The sequence below is a fragment of the Corticium candelabrum genome, chromosome 7 (genome assembly GCF_963422355.1).
Source record: "Corticium candelabrum chromosome 7, ooCorCand1.1, whole genome shotgun sequence".
NCBI lineage: Eukaryota > Metazoa > Porifera > Homoscleromorpha > Homosclerophorida > Plakinidae > Corticium > Corticium candelabrum.
This window is the reverse complement of record NC_085091.1, coordinates 3,671,523-3,686,953: the sequence shown is the minus strand read 5'-3', so window position 1 is coordinate 3,686,953 and position 15,431 is coordinate 3,671,523. Positions and strand designations below refer to the sequence as shown.

General features: G+C 39.7%; 2 protein-coding genes across 8 annotated transcripts in view; one reads left to right on the top strand and one right to left on the bottom strand.

Moving 5' to 3' along the window:
- Nucleotides 1-106: 106 nt before the first annotated feature.
- LOC134181840 (uncharacterized) lies at nt 107-12,694 on the bottom strand. Of its 7 annotated transcripts, XR_009970205.1 has the most exons (9): nt 12,491-12,694; nt 12,351-12,413; nt 12,198-12,277; nt 8,525-8,658; nt 8,241-8,307; nt 8,075-8,172; nt 5,277-5,529; nt 4,245-4,313; nt 3,351-3,889 (listed from the first exon to the last, which is right to left on the bottom strand). XR_009970205.1 is itself a non-coding variant. In XM_062649112.1 (8 exons), the coding sequence occupies exons 5-8, from the start codon at nt 3,717-3,719 to the stop codon at nt 231-233; spliced, it is 399 nt and encodes a 132-aa protein (XP_062505096.1). In that variant the 5' UTR covers nt 3,720-3,889; nt 4,245-4,313; nt 5,277-5,378; nt 5,446-6,338; nt 6,390-7,203; the 3' UTR covers nt 107-230. The 7 variants fall into 7 exon arrangements, 5 of the variants coding, with proteins under 5 accessions (XP_062505096.1, XP_062505095.1, XP_062505097.1 ...); XM_062649112.1 differs by lacking the exons at nt 8,075-8,172; nt 8,241-8,307; nt 8,525-8,658; ... (1 more) ...; nt 12,351-12,413; nt 12,491-12,694 and adding exons at nt 107-292; nt 2,253-2,360; nt 2,426-2,497; nt 6,390-7,203 and having other exon boundaries at nt 3,563-3,889; nt 5,277-5,378; nt 5,446-6,338; XR_009970206.1 differs by lacking the exons at nt 3,351-3,889; nt 4,245-4,313 and having other exon boundaries at nt 5,509-5,529; nt 8,525-8,550; nt 8,615-8,658.
- Nucleotides 12,695-12,784: 90 nt separating this feature from the next.
- The window catches only part of LOC134181838 (forkhead-associated domain-containing protein 1-like), a 21,218-nt gene continuing 18,571 nt past the window's right edge, over nt 12,785-15,431 (top strand). Inside the window, exons 1-4 of the mRNA XM_062649106.1 lie at nt 12,785-12,969; nt 13,035-13,200; nt 14,525-14,577; nt 14,641-14,805. Of these exons, the coding sequence (XP_062505090.1) occupies nt 12,868-12,969; nt 13,035-13,200; nt 14,525-14,577; nt 14,641-14,805 (486 nt within the window). The 5' untranslated portion in view covers nt 12,785-12,867. The remainder of the gene's footprint in view (nt 12,970-13,034; nt 13,201-14,524; nt 14,578-14,640; nt 14,806-15,431) is intronic.

The window sequence follows — 15,431 nt, the reverse complement described above, 5'->3', positions numbered from 1 at the left end:
TGTGTGTGTGTGTGTGTGTGTGTGTGTGTGTGTGTGTGTGTGTGTGTGTGTGTGTGTGTGTGTGTGTGTGTGTGTGTGTGTGTGTGTGTGTGTGTGTGTGTTATATTATTATATCCAACCGGTAATGACTATAACTGGTTAGAATTGAATTATACAGCATCGTAAACTGGTCAACAAATGTCACAGCTGTTGCACTAGCAGCTTGAATAGTGGCATGATTTTGCTGGACACTACTTTGACATGCCATTCATTGCTCCAACCTTCCAAATATATGCAATCTTCTTCACATGTCCTACACACAATGCAAAATATTAAGCATAGCATTTCTTCAGTAAAATTTTTCATTTAATTAATCAATTAATTAAAAGACTGTACAGTACATGAACTGGTTACTTGTACAGTGTAATGACATGGACCACACTCGCTGAACCATTGATTTTCAAGGGACCAATATATATGGACATTTGTTGCTGTCCAGAACACCACAAAAAAGTATAGCTGCACCATTTTTGCAGCACTGGCTGTTAAAGGCAAAACATACATACATGCCTGCACTGGAACATGTACAAAATCCCTTTTTTGCTAAAGTTGCACTGATAAAACAGTTTTACTTATTCTCCAATAACTCATAATCTAGACCAATACAAGTTGATACGTATATACCGATCGATACAGGTAGCCAATCCAATATTTCACGATTATCTGTAATAGTGACAACTTAATTAGTTAACATTGAGTCATATTTGTGGTATCGTAGGTCTTGTACCCTGCCACAAGAAATAAACTTATTCCAAAAATTACAGAGGCAAATTGCAGTCCTCTCTCAAGTGAAAGTGTTCCTAGAATGAGATCTCTTCTTTAGCTTCAAATTCATCACGAGGCAACCCTCACATGCCAACCATACCTCTACACATGCACATCCTCTTTCTGTATTATTGGCTGCAACCAAACCATGTATCGTATACATGTAAAGTATATGTAAAGAATGTATAGCATACCTCACTTTTCCTACATTTATTTAATACTTAATTTTTTTAAATTGAGAAATTTTTTGAATAATCTGAGGTGTGTTGGGTTTGATAGTTAATTCAACATGTAAAATTATACCTAAAATCATATTTGTCTGTAAATTTACAGTTTGATAATGATTTCTACAGCCTACATTGATTGATTTATACAGTCTATTTATAGATAGTCAATATGATCTTATACAGCCAGTCAATATCGATTGATATATAGTAAGACTATTATTGCTCGATCCTTCGTTTTAGTTCTCGTTTGAATTCCTTGTTATCTACAAGCAGTGCATGCCAAATAATTTCACTGGTTGCATCATGGGGTTTTATCCACAAAAAAAGTCTATGTCCACACTAAAGAACAAGGTCACCAAAATAATCCATGTTTCCACATAGACGTCTTGCTGCTTCTTGACTAACTTGAAATAGAGAATGTCAGTCTTCGAAACAAGGTTAAGCTCAACACTATTGCTAATGTATATATCAATCAATATTTACTGTACAGTATACATCAATCAATATTGCCTGTATACAATAATATTGACTATATATAAATTGGCGGTACAAATCAATCAATGTAGGCTGTCTAAATCATTATCAAACTGCAAATTAACAGACAAATGATTGAAACTAAATTTTAGATGTTGAATTAATTAACTATCAAACCCAGCACACACCAGCACACGTCAAAGTATTCTAAAAATTTCTCAAAATTCTTTAAATTAAATATTAAGCAAATGTTGACAAAGCAAGGTATACATACTAGCATTGCTTACACACAAATGTTTAGAATATCAATCTTGATAATTCAATCCTTGCCCAAAATCTATTTATTTATTAGAAATGTACCAAGAATTTTTTCAACTGCTGTTCTAAAACTCAATTGCTATACCTAATTCCTGATTTATGTAGTTAGCAGACCATTCCCATGCCAAACTGCAAGCAGAAGAAGATGCTTCTAACAGCACACACATATTCAACACGCGTTGAGGCCAAGAAAGACGCTACCACAATAGAGTCAAACAAGAACTATAAATACCGGAATCGTTACTGTTGACTTTCTGCACAGTGCGTCGTGTACAAGAAACCCGGGACAGCAAGGATAATATCCAGGCACTTGGACACACACAACACACACACACACACACACACACACACACACAGACAAACACACACACACACACACACACACACACACACACACACACACACACACACACACACACACACCCTCACCTATCGGTTTTCTTAGTGTGACTATCCGCCCACTAACAGTCAAATTTGATGTTCCTTTGTTGTCTGACTGGGCTGATAGAGACGTCATCACTTCCTTTACAACTCCACCTGACACAAGAGACGAGTTCTCATTACTGATATTTAGCCAAGCAACACACAAGAGTGATTCTCACGGAAATTTGGCATCTCCGTGTCCTGTGCTTGAACCAAGTTGGTAGAAGCACAAACAGACGGTCTGACAGCAACTGAAACAAAATACAAAATGTAGATCTTTACTGTGGAGGGATGGAGGGATTGTACAGGATTAGTGTCTTCTTTCATTCATGAATCTGTCCATCAGTCTGCTTGTATGTCCATCTCTCTGTCTGTCCATTGTTTGTCCATCTCTCTGTCTGTTTGTCTACTTATCGGTCCATTGTCTGTCTGTCTGTCTGTTCATCTGTCTGTTTGCATGTCCATCTCTCTGTCTGTCCTCTCTCTCTCCTGTTTGTGTATTGTTTGTCCATCTTTCTGTCTGTTTGTCTACTTGTCTGTCCATTTGTCTGTCTGTCTGTATGTCCATCTGTCTATCTGTCTGTCCATCTTTCTGTCTGTTTGTCTACTTGCCTGTCCATCTTTCTGTCTGTTTGTCTACTTGTCTGTCCATTATCTGTCTGTCTGTAAGTCTGTCCATTGTCTGTCTGTCATCTGTCTGTATGTATGTATGTCCATCTCTCTGTCTGTCCTTCTCTCCATCTGTCTATCTGTCCATTGTCTATCCATCCATCCAAACATCTATAGATAAGTGCCATTTCGTCTGTCCCATCCGTACGTGGAAGTTGCGTCATGCTGTACAGACAGGAAGTAGAGTCGGGACAGGGTGGAGGCTAGTCACTTTGATTCTCCATCTGTCTGTCTGTCTGTCTGTCTGTCCATCCATCCAAACATCTTTGATTCTCCATCTGTCTGTCTGTCTGTCTGTCTGTCCATTTGCCTGTCTGTCTGTCCATCTCTCTGTCAATACATATATTTAAAATTTCAACACTATTACGTCTGTCCATCTGCCTGTCTGTCTGTCTGTCTGTCCATCTGCCTGTCTGTCTGTCCATCTGCCTGTCTGTCTGTCTGTCTGTCTGTCCATCTGTCTGTCTGTCCATCCATCCAAACATCTTTGATTCTCCATCTGTCTACACGTCTTCCCTTCCATCCAATCAACTTCCCATCATCCGTCTCTTTCCCTCTGTCTGTCTATCAAGTCCAACCATTTGCCCACTTGTCTGTACATGCTGCTATCCCCTGAACTCTCCCATTAATTAATTAAAACATCGTACCAACTGGCTGTGTCGTTGACATCACCGGCATTGAGCTCGTTCCCAGTGTGATCACATTTCTTGGCTTGAAATGCTTGAAAGGACAGTTGGGCTTGAGGCAGCCACTCGGTTGAATCTCAAAGCAACACAACAACTCACTCTTCAACTGGCTAAACATTCGACATTCTCACAAGAATGTGAGAAATAGACGAAAGTGTCACCATTCACAGTGATATGCATATGTCTGAACGGACATGCTGATCGAAAGCACGACCCTTGTAGCCACAACGCACAGACAGTGTTGTTACCGAGTGCAGCTTGACTGTGACAGAAAGGGCATTGGTCACCCTGGAATAGAGACGACAGTCAAGACGTACAAAAAATAAAAAATAATTTGCATACAAATAATTTATATAAATAAATTATTATTAAATAACAAAAATAAAAAAAATTGTATACAATTAATTTATATAAATTAATTATATGCAAATTATTAATTAATTTATTTTTATTTATTAATTAATAAATCAATAATTTGCATACAATTAATTTGTATTTTTATTTATTTATATAAATTAATTGTATGCAAATTATTTATTTATTTATTTTTTATTTATTAATATAAATAAATAGCATACAATTAATTTATATTAATAAATTATTAATCAATAATTCACATGATTGGTGACTATATCAACTGTACCTTCAGACATTCAGTATTATAATAGAAGTAACAATCGTCTCCTTTCGTAGCCATTCGATCGCCTCAACCCTGCAACACATATGAAATACATCCAACACATAAACTAATCGACGTCATGCAACTTCTGTGTTTCACACCACAAAAGGACACAACAGACAAACAGAGACTTGAAATGAGTTTAGATGAAAAGTGCGTGGGTGTGGCAGATAGGTGTGTGTGTGTGTGTGTGTGTGTGTGTGTGTGTGTGTGTGTGTGTGTGTGTGTGTGTGTGTGTGTGTGTGTGTGTGGTGTATTTACCATTCATGATACATTTGTCATCTGTCAATTGTTTGTCAACCTGTCCGTCAATTGTTTGTCTATGTGTCTGTCCATTGTTTGTCTGTGTCTATCAATTGTTTGTCCACCTGTCTGTCCATTGCTTGCCTGTGTCTATCAATTGTTTGTTCACCTGTCTGTCCATTGCTTGCCTGTGCCTGTCAATTGTTTGTCCACATGTCTGTCTGTATGTCCATCTGTCTGTCAATTGTTTGTCTGTGTGTCTGTCCATTGTTTGTCTGTGTGTCTGTCCACTGCTTGCCTGTGTCTGTCAATTGTTTGTCCACCTGTCTCTGTCTGTCTGTCTGTCAATTGTTTGTCTATGTGTCTGTCCATTGTTTGTCTGTGTCTGTCAATTGTTTGTCCATCTGTCTATCCATTGTTTGTTTGCTTGTCTGTCAAATATATGTCCATTGTTTGTCTGTCTGTCTGTCCATTGTTTGTATGTCTGTCTGTCAATTGTTTGTCCATCTGTTTTTCTGTCCATCTGTCTGTCCATTGTTTGTCTGTCTGTCTGTCCCATCCATTTCTGTCTATCTTTCTGTCTGTGAGTCTGTCCATCTGTCTGTATGAGTCTGTCCATCTGTACATCTGTGTGTCTGTCCATCTGTCCGTCTATCCATCTGTCTGTGACAGTGTCAGTCTATCCGTTTGTCTGCTTATCCGTCACTCTATCAGCAAACACGTGCTACACAATCCAGTCACTGCAATCTGTACCCAATGCTGCTGCTTTGTCCTCCACAACAGCCAACTTCTCATCCTTCACGTTCTCCACTCCTCGTTGCTGTTGATCCCCATCAGCTCCTTGCAGACGTAGCTCTTGTAAAAAGATTGCCAACTCATTAGCTTCTATAGCAGTCTTCACCAAAAGTCAGATGAAGAGTACTTGCAGTCCCTCTCTGTTGATATTCAGTGGCATAATGAAGACATACGACATTCTTTCAAAGAATCAGCCATGCTGGATGATGATCTGTTCCAACAGAAAAGGCAGAAAACAACCATGAAGGAGACTGAAATACCCAGTAGTGGTGAAGACAAGAATCAGACAATTGAGACAGTCAAAACAAGTCTCAATGAAGTCATGGTTGACCTAGAAACTGGACTTGCCCCCAACATGACAAATAATGATGGGTATCTGACAGCTGTTAAAAAGTTTTGTGAAACTACTGGAAATGTTGAGGAAAATCAACACATCCACCGACCAAGCAGCAGCGTTTAGTTTCAGCATTACACACTTTTGGCAGTCATACAGGGATAACAAAGCACAGGCAAAGAATTTGGGTGCAGCCTACAGCCCTCAGCAGACGAAAACACATGAGAAATTCAAGCTCTGTTCCTGCAAGAGCTGGCTGCCCCAGTGTGTTTAATAGTAGGAGATCAACTCAAACAACTCCTTCTGTCAGTAGGTATGTGATGCCGAAGCGAATACAAAAGATAAAGAGACAGCACAGTCTGTCCACCAGTATTCAGCAGAACAGCAAAAATGTTGACAGTTTATTATAAACTTTATACTTAGAAGCATGTTTACTATAGATATACAATGTAAGGTATAGATTACGTGTAAGCCCATGCAATGTTCCTGAAGAACTAAAAAGTTAATCTATGTCTACGTGACTATACGTACCGTAGTCTAGCTACTAGTAGTCTGCATATTTTAATAGATAGCTAGCTGTATTACGTGTACACCAGTTTGAAGAGGTCTCTGGTTGAACAGCTGAAAGTTGGAACAGCTCCTTTGCGATGCAAGTGCACTGACGCAGATTTCTGCTGAATTATGAACTAAGAAAAATAAGTTATCACAACGTAAGGTAGACGAAACGTCTAGCCTACCTGCTATAGCAACTTTGTGCGTATGTGCTTTGATGGCCCCGAGTTCGAAAATTACGACGCAGCTACCGCTTCAGCAACGTCAATGGTGTGGCGTCGCAAGGTGCGCAGTAGTCAACGAACGCAAACAACAATACAATCATGTTACGTTCCTTCTGCCAACGTCACGTGCAGATTACAGGTATACGGGACGTTTATCCGGGTACTGAAGAAAGTGGGCCCAAAAAAAAAATTCGCCGTATGTACGTGTAGCCTCGCAAGCCAGAGTGCGAGATGAAACATGTTGCGTTGAAATCAGTGGTGTCGCTATAGAGGCCTGGGAGCCCAGACTCCGTATTGGTAGGCGTGGCCATTTATATAATGACTCTGGTCCAGGCCTCATAAAATTAAATGTTAAACCGGGGTTAATCCCAGCAGCTCCCTCCCCAATTTTGGACGTTAAGGAATGCCACAGGTTGAAATTGTTGTAAAGGTGTATTTTTGAATAGTGTATGGGCATAAACATGAAAACTAAGGCCGTGTTTCCACTAGCTGCACCTTAAACTAGTTTAGCTTAAATGGGTTTAAGAACTAAACCAGTTCAAGAAAGCGCTGTTTCCACTAGGAACTTGCACATCCGGGATGTGCAAAACAAACCGTCTGGGAACGCCTTACTTTGAAGTATTGGGCTGCTTTGCCACCGAGTCAGAGCAACTGCTGGTTTTCACTGATTCAGCATCTGCTAGTAGGAATTTGCGTGGCGATGACCAAAGACACCGTCTTGTCTCTCTCCGCAGCTACTGATTTGTCTCCCCTTGTTAACGATCCTTACATCTTTTAAGGCAATCCTATCCCAGCAAGACAGTCAATATCATCAAAACGACATCGTCAGAAGCCATCTAAACAAGCGCGCTAATGTCACGTGACAGTTAAACCTAAACCACTTTGCTAAACCTACTTCGAAGTAGGTTTAAGAAATAGGTTTAGGTTTGACATATAACTGGCTTAGTGCAGGTGGAAACAGGTCAATTCTTAAACCAGTTTAGCTTAAACCACTTGTTAAACCGGTCTAGGCACTAGTGGAAACGCGCCCTAATATTTTAATGGAATTAAAACTGGTGTACAAGTCTTTCTAATTCAAATCTATTTGTACAGAAACGTTTTTATAGCAACAGTAGTCACTGCCATAGATAATGATGCCTTACAAATTCCAACATTTCTGGAAAAGATTATTTCTATTACGTCCTCTCTCTCTTCGTGTATCAGCCACCCTTTGAAATGGTCAGCTCAAACTGTCAACTGTATCAGACTGCCGTTTACACTTTCTGTGGAATAGCAAAATTGTTTCTAACAGGCAGTACTAGTACAGTGCTTACAGCTTGAGCAAGTTTTTAAGCGGGAGCAATGGTGTACAGTCTCATACCTTTCGTATGTAACACAGTAACGGACATACACTGCCTGCACTATAAAGAGGTGAAATGTAGAATTGAAATCAATGTATTTGTACACATTTTAACTAAACAAAACACGACTGTTTTCCTGTAACATCCTTATATTACACTTAGTGACTATCCATATTCATACAATGTACAACAAATATTATAACTATAAACTACCTTTTCTATATCTAAATCTGTATGTGTGTACTGTGCACTCTCTATCGACTGTAGATGCCATCACACATGCCATAAGCAGCTACAGACTCTGACCGGCTCATAGCAGCAGCCCTCCTTGTGCTGTCTGTCCAGCAGCGAATTCTTTTTAAAGTGATTGATAAGCCAGAGAGGAATCAGGATGACGAAGATGGCTGCAAGTATAATAATAATTATGGTTAGTGTTGGTAGATGTGTGTACATGCAAGGGTGTGATGTGTACCCATGCTGAGTGTGGACAAGACTGCATACGCAAGTGACACGTAGTAGAGAGCTGGAACAAAAGATGCCTGCGAAGAAATGATGAATGAAATGTCTGTCTGTCTGTTTGTTTGTCCATCTGTCTGTCTGTCTCTGTTTGTCTGTCCGTCTGTCTGTCTGTTTGTCCATCTGTCTGTCTGTCTGTTTGTCCATCTGTCTGTGTCTGTCTGTCTCTCTGTCAGTCTGTTTGCCATGCACCCAGTTGTTCCTTTCTTTTTTCACTTCTACAGCCATCCTATTTCTTACACAATCTTCTTGACCATCAAGAACCCCTTGCAAGAGAAGCACTCCTAGAATCGCTGTTCCCAGGCCATATACATGAAACACGAGTCTCACCTGCCATGGGACGGGGTCCATAAGAGTAAACAAAAATGAAAACCCTGCAAACACAGTTACAGCAACATTAATTAATTGATGTACAGGTGTTAGTTACAAACCTTTACCATAATACCCCATGGGCTTATACTGTTTTTGTAATTTATTTTAAAAATTATTTGGCCTTGTACTTGAAAGTCATTGTTTTATAAAAAGTATTTGCAGAACTTACTCAACACAAGGTGTTATACAGTTTAGATTGGATCAAGTGGAGACTACCCAAAAGTACACAGTAGGTGTAGATACAGACATGGGCATAATTATGGAGCCACCCCTCATATCAGCTGAGGCAGGAAAATCAACAGAACATTGCAGATTTATGAATATACCTGCTGACCCGCCTATAAAAGCTGCATCTGATTCTACATCAAATCATGCTAATTGAGTATTGATATTGTTTTGATTGGACGCTTTGACAACTCGTAGCAACAAAACGATTAAGGGATGACCAGACTAACCACTGCCCCCTGCATTACCATGTCAGGATTTCGCTGCCTTTGAAGAAATTTGTGGCTTTTAAAAAAGCTGGTTTAGTTCAACGGGTCACACACACACTCCAAATAACCCACACACACTCCGTTAAATTCTCAATACTTGGTTGCTCCTCCTCTCGCTTGTCCTATAGCCTCAATTCGTCTTGGGACACTCCCTATCAGGTTGTTAATTAATCCCTGGGGTATTTCGCGCCAAGCCATCTGCACTGCTTCCCACAACTCTTGGTTTCAGGATGTTTTTCATTTGCCCGAACCTTCAGAACATGCCATAGATTTTCAATGGGGTTTGCATCTGGCGACTTAGCAGCCCAGTCCAAGACAGTAACCTCGTTGTCCCGCAGCCATTGGCTGTTGAGCGCGAGGTGTGAATTGTCGCGTTGTCTTGCTGAAAGATAAAATCTTCACCGACGAAACGACGAGCATCTGGCAGCATGACATCACCCAGGATCTGTTGGTGGTCTTCTGAATTTAGACGGCCTCGTATGCGATGAAGAGAGCCTACACCTAGAAAGCTGATGCAACCCCATAGCATAATGCTCGTTGGATGCTGCACTACTGGCTGACAAGATTCTGCGCTAAATTCCTCCCCTTTTCTCCGCCACGTACAGGCAGCCATCACTTCCGATGCTGATTTTCACCTCATCGGAAAAGACAACACGTTTCCAGTCCTCCAACGTCCAGCCACGCTGGGTGACCGCCCACGCACGTCGACATCGCTGATGTTCACGATTCAACTGCGGCTTCTTGCGTGGACGGCGAGCACAAATTCCTTTTTTCCTGAGACGGCGAGTGATGGTTCTTCAGACAATGACTTCCCACATGCCGCTGAAAGTCTATCTTGCAACCGTCTCGTCGTCACCTTTCTGTCAGTCAGTGCAAGTCGTTCGAGTAAACGATCCTCCCTAGCTGACGTTGATCTTTTCCTTCCAGATCGCTTGATGTAATCACTACTGCCTTCTTCCCATCGTTTCACGCACTTCTGTACTGCCCCACGAGACTTTTCTACCAATCTGGCAATTTCACGATGAGACAAGCCCGTCTGGTGGAGACCTTCGATCTTGCCTCTAGAACGTGGGCTGAATTGGCGAGCGCTTGGCATTTACGCAATAGAACACGACCGTGAGATACTGAAAACATCAGCTGAATGCGACTTGAGAGAAAGCACAGGTGATTTGAGAAGACAGCTGACCATTTCCCAGCTAGAAATTGCTTAGCGCTCAATCGAAACAGCTGATTTCTCTATAACAGTCGCCATATTTCTGTACATTGTTGCAAACCTAAAGTCACTCCGTCAGCAATCTTTGCTAACCGGACTGTGACAGAAAGGACTGGACAGGACATTAGCACTGCAGAACAGTGACCAACGAAATTTAGTCTCAATTGCTGGTCTAAACCGTTCATGTTGTGACGTCACAAGAGCAGATGAGAATAGACTCAGAATATGCAAGTAAACTGAAACGTATAGCCTCTATTTAATCTTTGAGTATGTCTTCTAAAATAAACAAAGTCATTTTATTGTTTAGAAGCTTTTTGAAAATGATTTTGATTATTAACTTTCAAATTTACTGATTGAACTGGCAGCAAGAAGCAGTCATGTGTCTCAACAGGTCACACATCTCCTGCAATCTCAGACATGTGGATGGCACAATCAGAGCCATTACCTCACCATTATGACTTGTTTTAATTTACTACAAAGTGCAGCTGTCACTGTAGATGCATCTACTTGGACTGTCTGAGAAAGTCTAATAACTTCTTAATCTGGGTCACATGCTCAGGGTGGCTCCATAATTATGCCCATGTCTATGTCAAGTGTGAATGTTGAAAATAAGAATCAAAATAATTTATTAGTATATAATGATAATTTAGTTACTAATAAATTACAGATAATTATATGATGATACACTATTATGGCAGTTGATAACAACTCAACAACTTTATTATTGCACATACAGTAGAAAATTGCATAGTAACACTAGTTAGAATCAAATAATGTGTCCAGCTGTACATGATATCAATTCTGTCCATGCTAGATGTAATCAGCCTTTCAGTTGACTCTCAGCAGTAGCCAAGACTTTTGGTGATGTTGTTATATTTTTTCTTCTTCTGCATTCCGAGGCACATGATGGCCGATCGAATAAAAACTAAATTTAGCCGGAATCTGATCCAACACATTGTTATGCTGTATGCCATGTCATGCTTCTCAGCAATAATTTAATTAGTGCTGTTTTATTAAATATTTATTATTTATTTACCTTTTTATTATTAGTAATAATAATAATAATAATAATAATAATAATAATAATAATAAGTCACCGCCGTGGCTTAGTGGTTAGCGACAATGGCTACCACTCCATGGTTTGGGGGTTCAAACCCCAGTGACGACAGTAAATTGTGAAACTTGTCTTTCTTTCTCATGTTTCTCTAGCTTTATCCATGAGACTATGACTTGTTTCAGTCGTTGGGGAGTTTCTGTGGTCTGGCGAACGGTCCGTTGACAATGACGTTCAGTGCTTTCCTGGTGGTCGTTGATATCCACTAGGTGTGCTGTCCACGAGTTCGCGGTCACCGTAATGCCTGCAATCTATATCGAATTGGCTAGTCATTGATCGCCGTATGGACTACACGGAAACATGTACGTACCCCACCGGGCTCACCTGTCGGGTTGGTGGGTGCCCAGATGGGGGAAAAGACCCCACTTGCCCATTATGGAGGGGCATAGCGACACATAATATACTTAATTATTAATATTTTATTATTGCTGTTATATTATTTATTTATTATTTATTTACCTTTTTATTATTAATTATTATAACTAGTAAATAAAGCTGTGTTTACACCGTCGCTTCAGAGCTACTATGTGTGTGTGTGTGTGTGTGTGTGTGTGTGTGTGTGTGTGTGTGTGTGTGTGTGTGTGTGTGTGTGTGTGTGTGTGTGTGTGTGTGTGTGCGCGCGCGCGCGCGCGTGTGTCAATGTGTGTGCGTGAGTGCGTATGCGTTTATAATAATAGTTAATTATTAATATTTTCGCACAATTATCGGGTCACAACGTACCGATCATACAAACTGTAAAACATATGCTCGCCACACACAGATTGAAGAGATTCCCGCTGCAGTAGCGCGTCGACTGATCTCTACACGTCCATAGCAACAGAAACCAGTAACACCACATACCCATAGCAACCGCTCTGTTGACTAATAACTTACAGCAGCAACACAATGAAGAGAGGGACAAGTAGAGCAGAGCTAAAGAAGAAAAGCAGCAGCCGTCTGTATTGACAGATAGAGAAGGAAACAAATGAAATACGAAAAAGAATTGTAGGTAGCTACACAGACGGTTGACTCACATTTTGCGTCGATCATTTCGTGGAAACCATCTGGCCAAGTGATACACACAATGAACCCAAAGATATTGCCACATTTTGCTGCATGTAATTATTTGGGTAACGCGCTTTAGCCTATAATTTAGCACGTGATTTTCTAGTATCGCGTAGCTAGACCCTTTTGCCGCATCATACAGTAATCACCAACTTGTTTTCTAAACATTTTAAAGTTCGAAGCAAAAAGTTACTATTGTTGTAAAACATAGAACTTAGTTTTTATTGACACTTTACAAACTGGTTTTGAAAGTCACGTGAGTACACTGTACAAACTGGTTTTAAAAGTCACGTGATTATTTAGTGTCTGACCCGGATAATCCACGTTACCAGGCCAATCACTAAACATGGTTTCTTTGCGAGGCTTGCTGCGATCGAACGACGGAATAATTGAGCTTGGCGACGTTACGAAAATTGGAAGAGATGCTTCGTGCGATATTAACTTGCAAGTAAGTATTGAGGCTCCTTTAGCACGTCGGGTCGCTTTCACATTTTTAGCATCCGTTTTTTGCAGACTCTGAGTATCGAACTGCTTCATGCGGTGATTGAGAGGCGTGACATGTACGAGTGCTTTGTGTTGCAAGATTGCAATACGGCTCACGGCACGTACGTGAACGATTGCAGAGTGCAAAACGGAGCTGTCAATCTGTCACATAATGACGTCATCAAATTTGGACATGATATCCATCTTACCAGATATTGTTGTGTTGTTTGTTACATGTTTTGACTCTTAGCGTGTTCTGACATTTTGAAGGTAGCAATGCTTAGAGAGTTGATTTTCGTTTGTTTCTCTTTCTCCTTGTTTTTTGTTGTTTTGTTTGTTGTGTGTTTGTTTTTTGTTTGTTGTGTGTTTGTTTTGTTTGTTCTTTTTGTTGTTTGTTGTGTTTTTTGTTTCTTTGTTTGTTGTTTATCTGTATGTTTTTGTTTATTGTTTGTTCGTCATTTGTGTATACTCATTGGTTGTAAGTCCATGCATATATGGATTTTTTTGTCAGTATGTCTGCAGCGCTTGTTTGTTATTTGTTTTTATCTCTTCACTGTTTTCATATTTCCTTTTTTGTTCATCTGTTATTTTTTGCCAGCCAGTCGGTCAATCTGTCTGTCTCTTTCAGTTATTTACAGTCGATAACATACTTAATAGATATTTATTGCATGTAACACTTGACGCTAACACTATTCGCTAATTTTTATTTTACTGTAATTGCCTGTTTGTCTTGCTGAAGTCATAAAGTCAGTCTGTAAAGATCTTTGGGTGCTTATTTGTTTAGAAAAATCTAACCTGCATGATGTCGGAATGACCACTCAGAGGCCATCATTCGGGCAGAGACAGTTATTGTATGATTGCATTTGTCCAGACCATGCTTGGCAATAATTAATAAAGTTAACAAAATCCGGCCAGTACAGACAGAGGCGTAGACAGCATTTTGGCAGGTCCGGCCATGACCGGACCAATACGGACCAATATTTGAAGATTGCTCATCAACTTTCGGTTTAATGATGAGCTAATTAAATAACTAATTTATACGTGATAATTATTACCACGTGAATTTTAACATTTTAGTTGTAATAACTAAACACAGTCTTTCCAATTTGTGTACACTGCACTGTACGTGTTTAATTAAGAGACATTGGTGTATTTCATACTGCCATTCATGATTGCTTTTTTCCATCTGTGTTTACTGCACTGCCCAATCATCAAGTGAACAAAATTACACTTTATAGCGCATATTAAATGGTCACGCCTACTAATGCACTTTAGGCCGAACCAATTACTATTTGCTGTCTACACATCTGACAGACAATGCATGTTGACAACACCTAGATCATAGCACACACATATCCTGTTGGTATGCCAATTGACGCCAGATCTAAAGGCTAGTAATTAATCAAGGCATATTTTTACTGTTTAACCACCTCAGAACTGTTAATTAGACTGGTTTAGTTGGATATTTAGAGCATTTTTATAAAGTAAATATATACAATGTACCTTAACTGGCTTTGTACGTGGAAAGCCATATCGTTTGGAGATAGAATACTCAAGAAATCCAGAATCTGAAGTGATAAGCTATATTTGCTCTTTGCCCATACAGAATGAATTTCTAATTTGTTTGGTGTGTTAGACTCGCTGCCCGCCTATCAGTCAATCTGGTCAGTTACGATCATTGCGTGAGGTTGTCTCACCAGTCATAGTCTCTGATGTTAATGCATCGCTTCCACAACTCGCAACTAATGTATCAACTGTCTCCAGTCCTGAAATGTCGCCGAGATCACTTGCTGCATCTCCGGTAATACAAAGTGGTAATCCAGTTGCATGCAGTTTGTATAACGTGTGATTTTGTAAACTAGTTTGACAATGTGGACGTGTTATATTTGCAACTAATTGTATTAATTGTAAAATAAAATAGATTTTAATCAGTTATTAAAAAATTAATTGAATTACTTAAAATGTAAAAGTGTTTGTCTGCTTGTGTGCTTGTTTTTTTTGTTTCTGGTGTTTTCTGTCTGTGCATTTGCTTGTGCATATGTCTGTTTGTTTATGTGTCTCTCTGGTTGTGTGTCTGTTGATTTGTTTGTTTGTCCATGTATCTGTTGATCTCTTTGTTTGTCCACGTGTCTGTCTGGTTGTGTGTCTGTTGATCTGTTTGTTTGTTCTAGCTGTCTGGTTTTAATGCGTTTCTAGTTGTACATGTGTTTCTGTTTGTTTGCGTGTTTGTTTGTGTGTTTACCGTCCGTTATTGCTACACTGTAACATCAGTGCCACAGTCTACTAATGTCATACGAATTGAATATAAAATAAAATGTAAAAAATTGTTGTCAGACTTTTAGTAAATGCTCAATTGGTCACTTGACGCAAAACTTGTGTAGTGTGACTTCTATTTTATTGTTTACTTCTGTTTATTTTTGAATATTA

Excerpts from the sequence above, each read along its gene's own strand:
- LOC134181840 (XM_062649109.1), bottom strand. The coding sequence starts at position 12,564 with ATGTGGCAATATCTTTGGGTTCATTGTGTGTATCACTTGGCCAGATGG. Across the intron at positions 8,308-8,524 it reads TTGATGGTCAAGAAGATTGT|GCATCTTTTGTTCCAGCTCT; the intron begins GTAAGAAATAGG and ends ATTTCTTCGCAG. Across the intron at positions 8,173-8,240 it reads CTTGTCCACACTCAGCATGG|CCATCTTCGTCATCCTGATT; the intron begins GTACACATCACA and ends TTATACTTGCAG.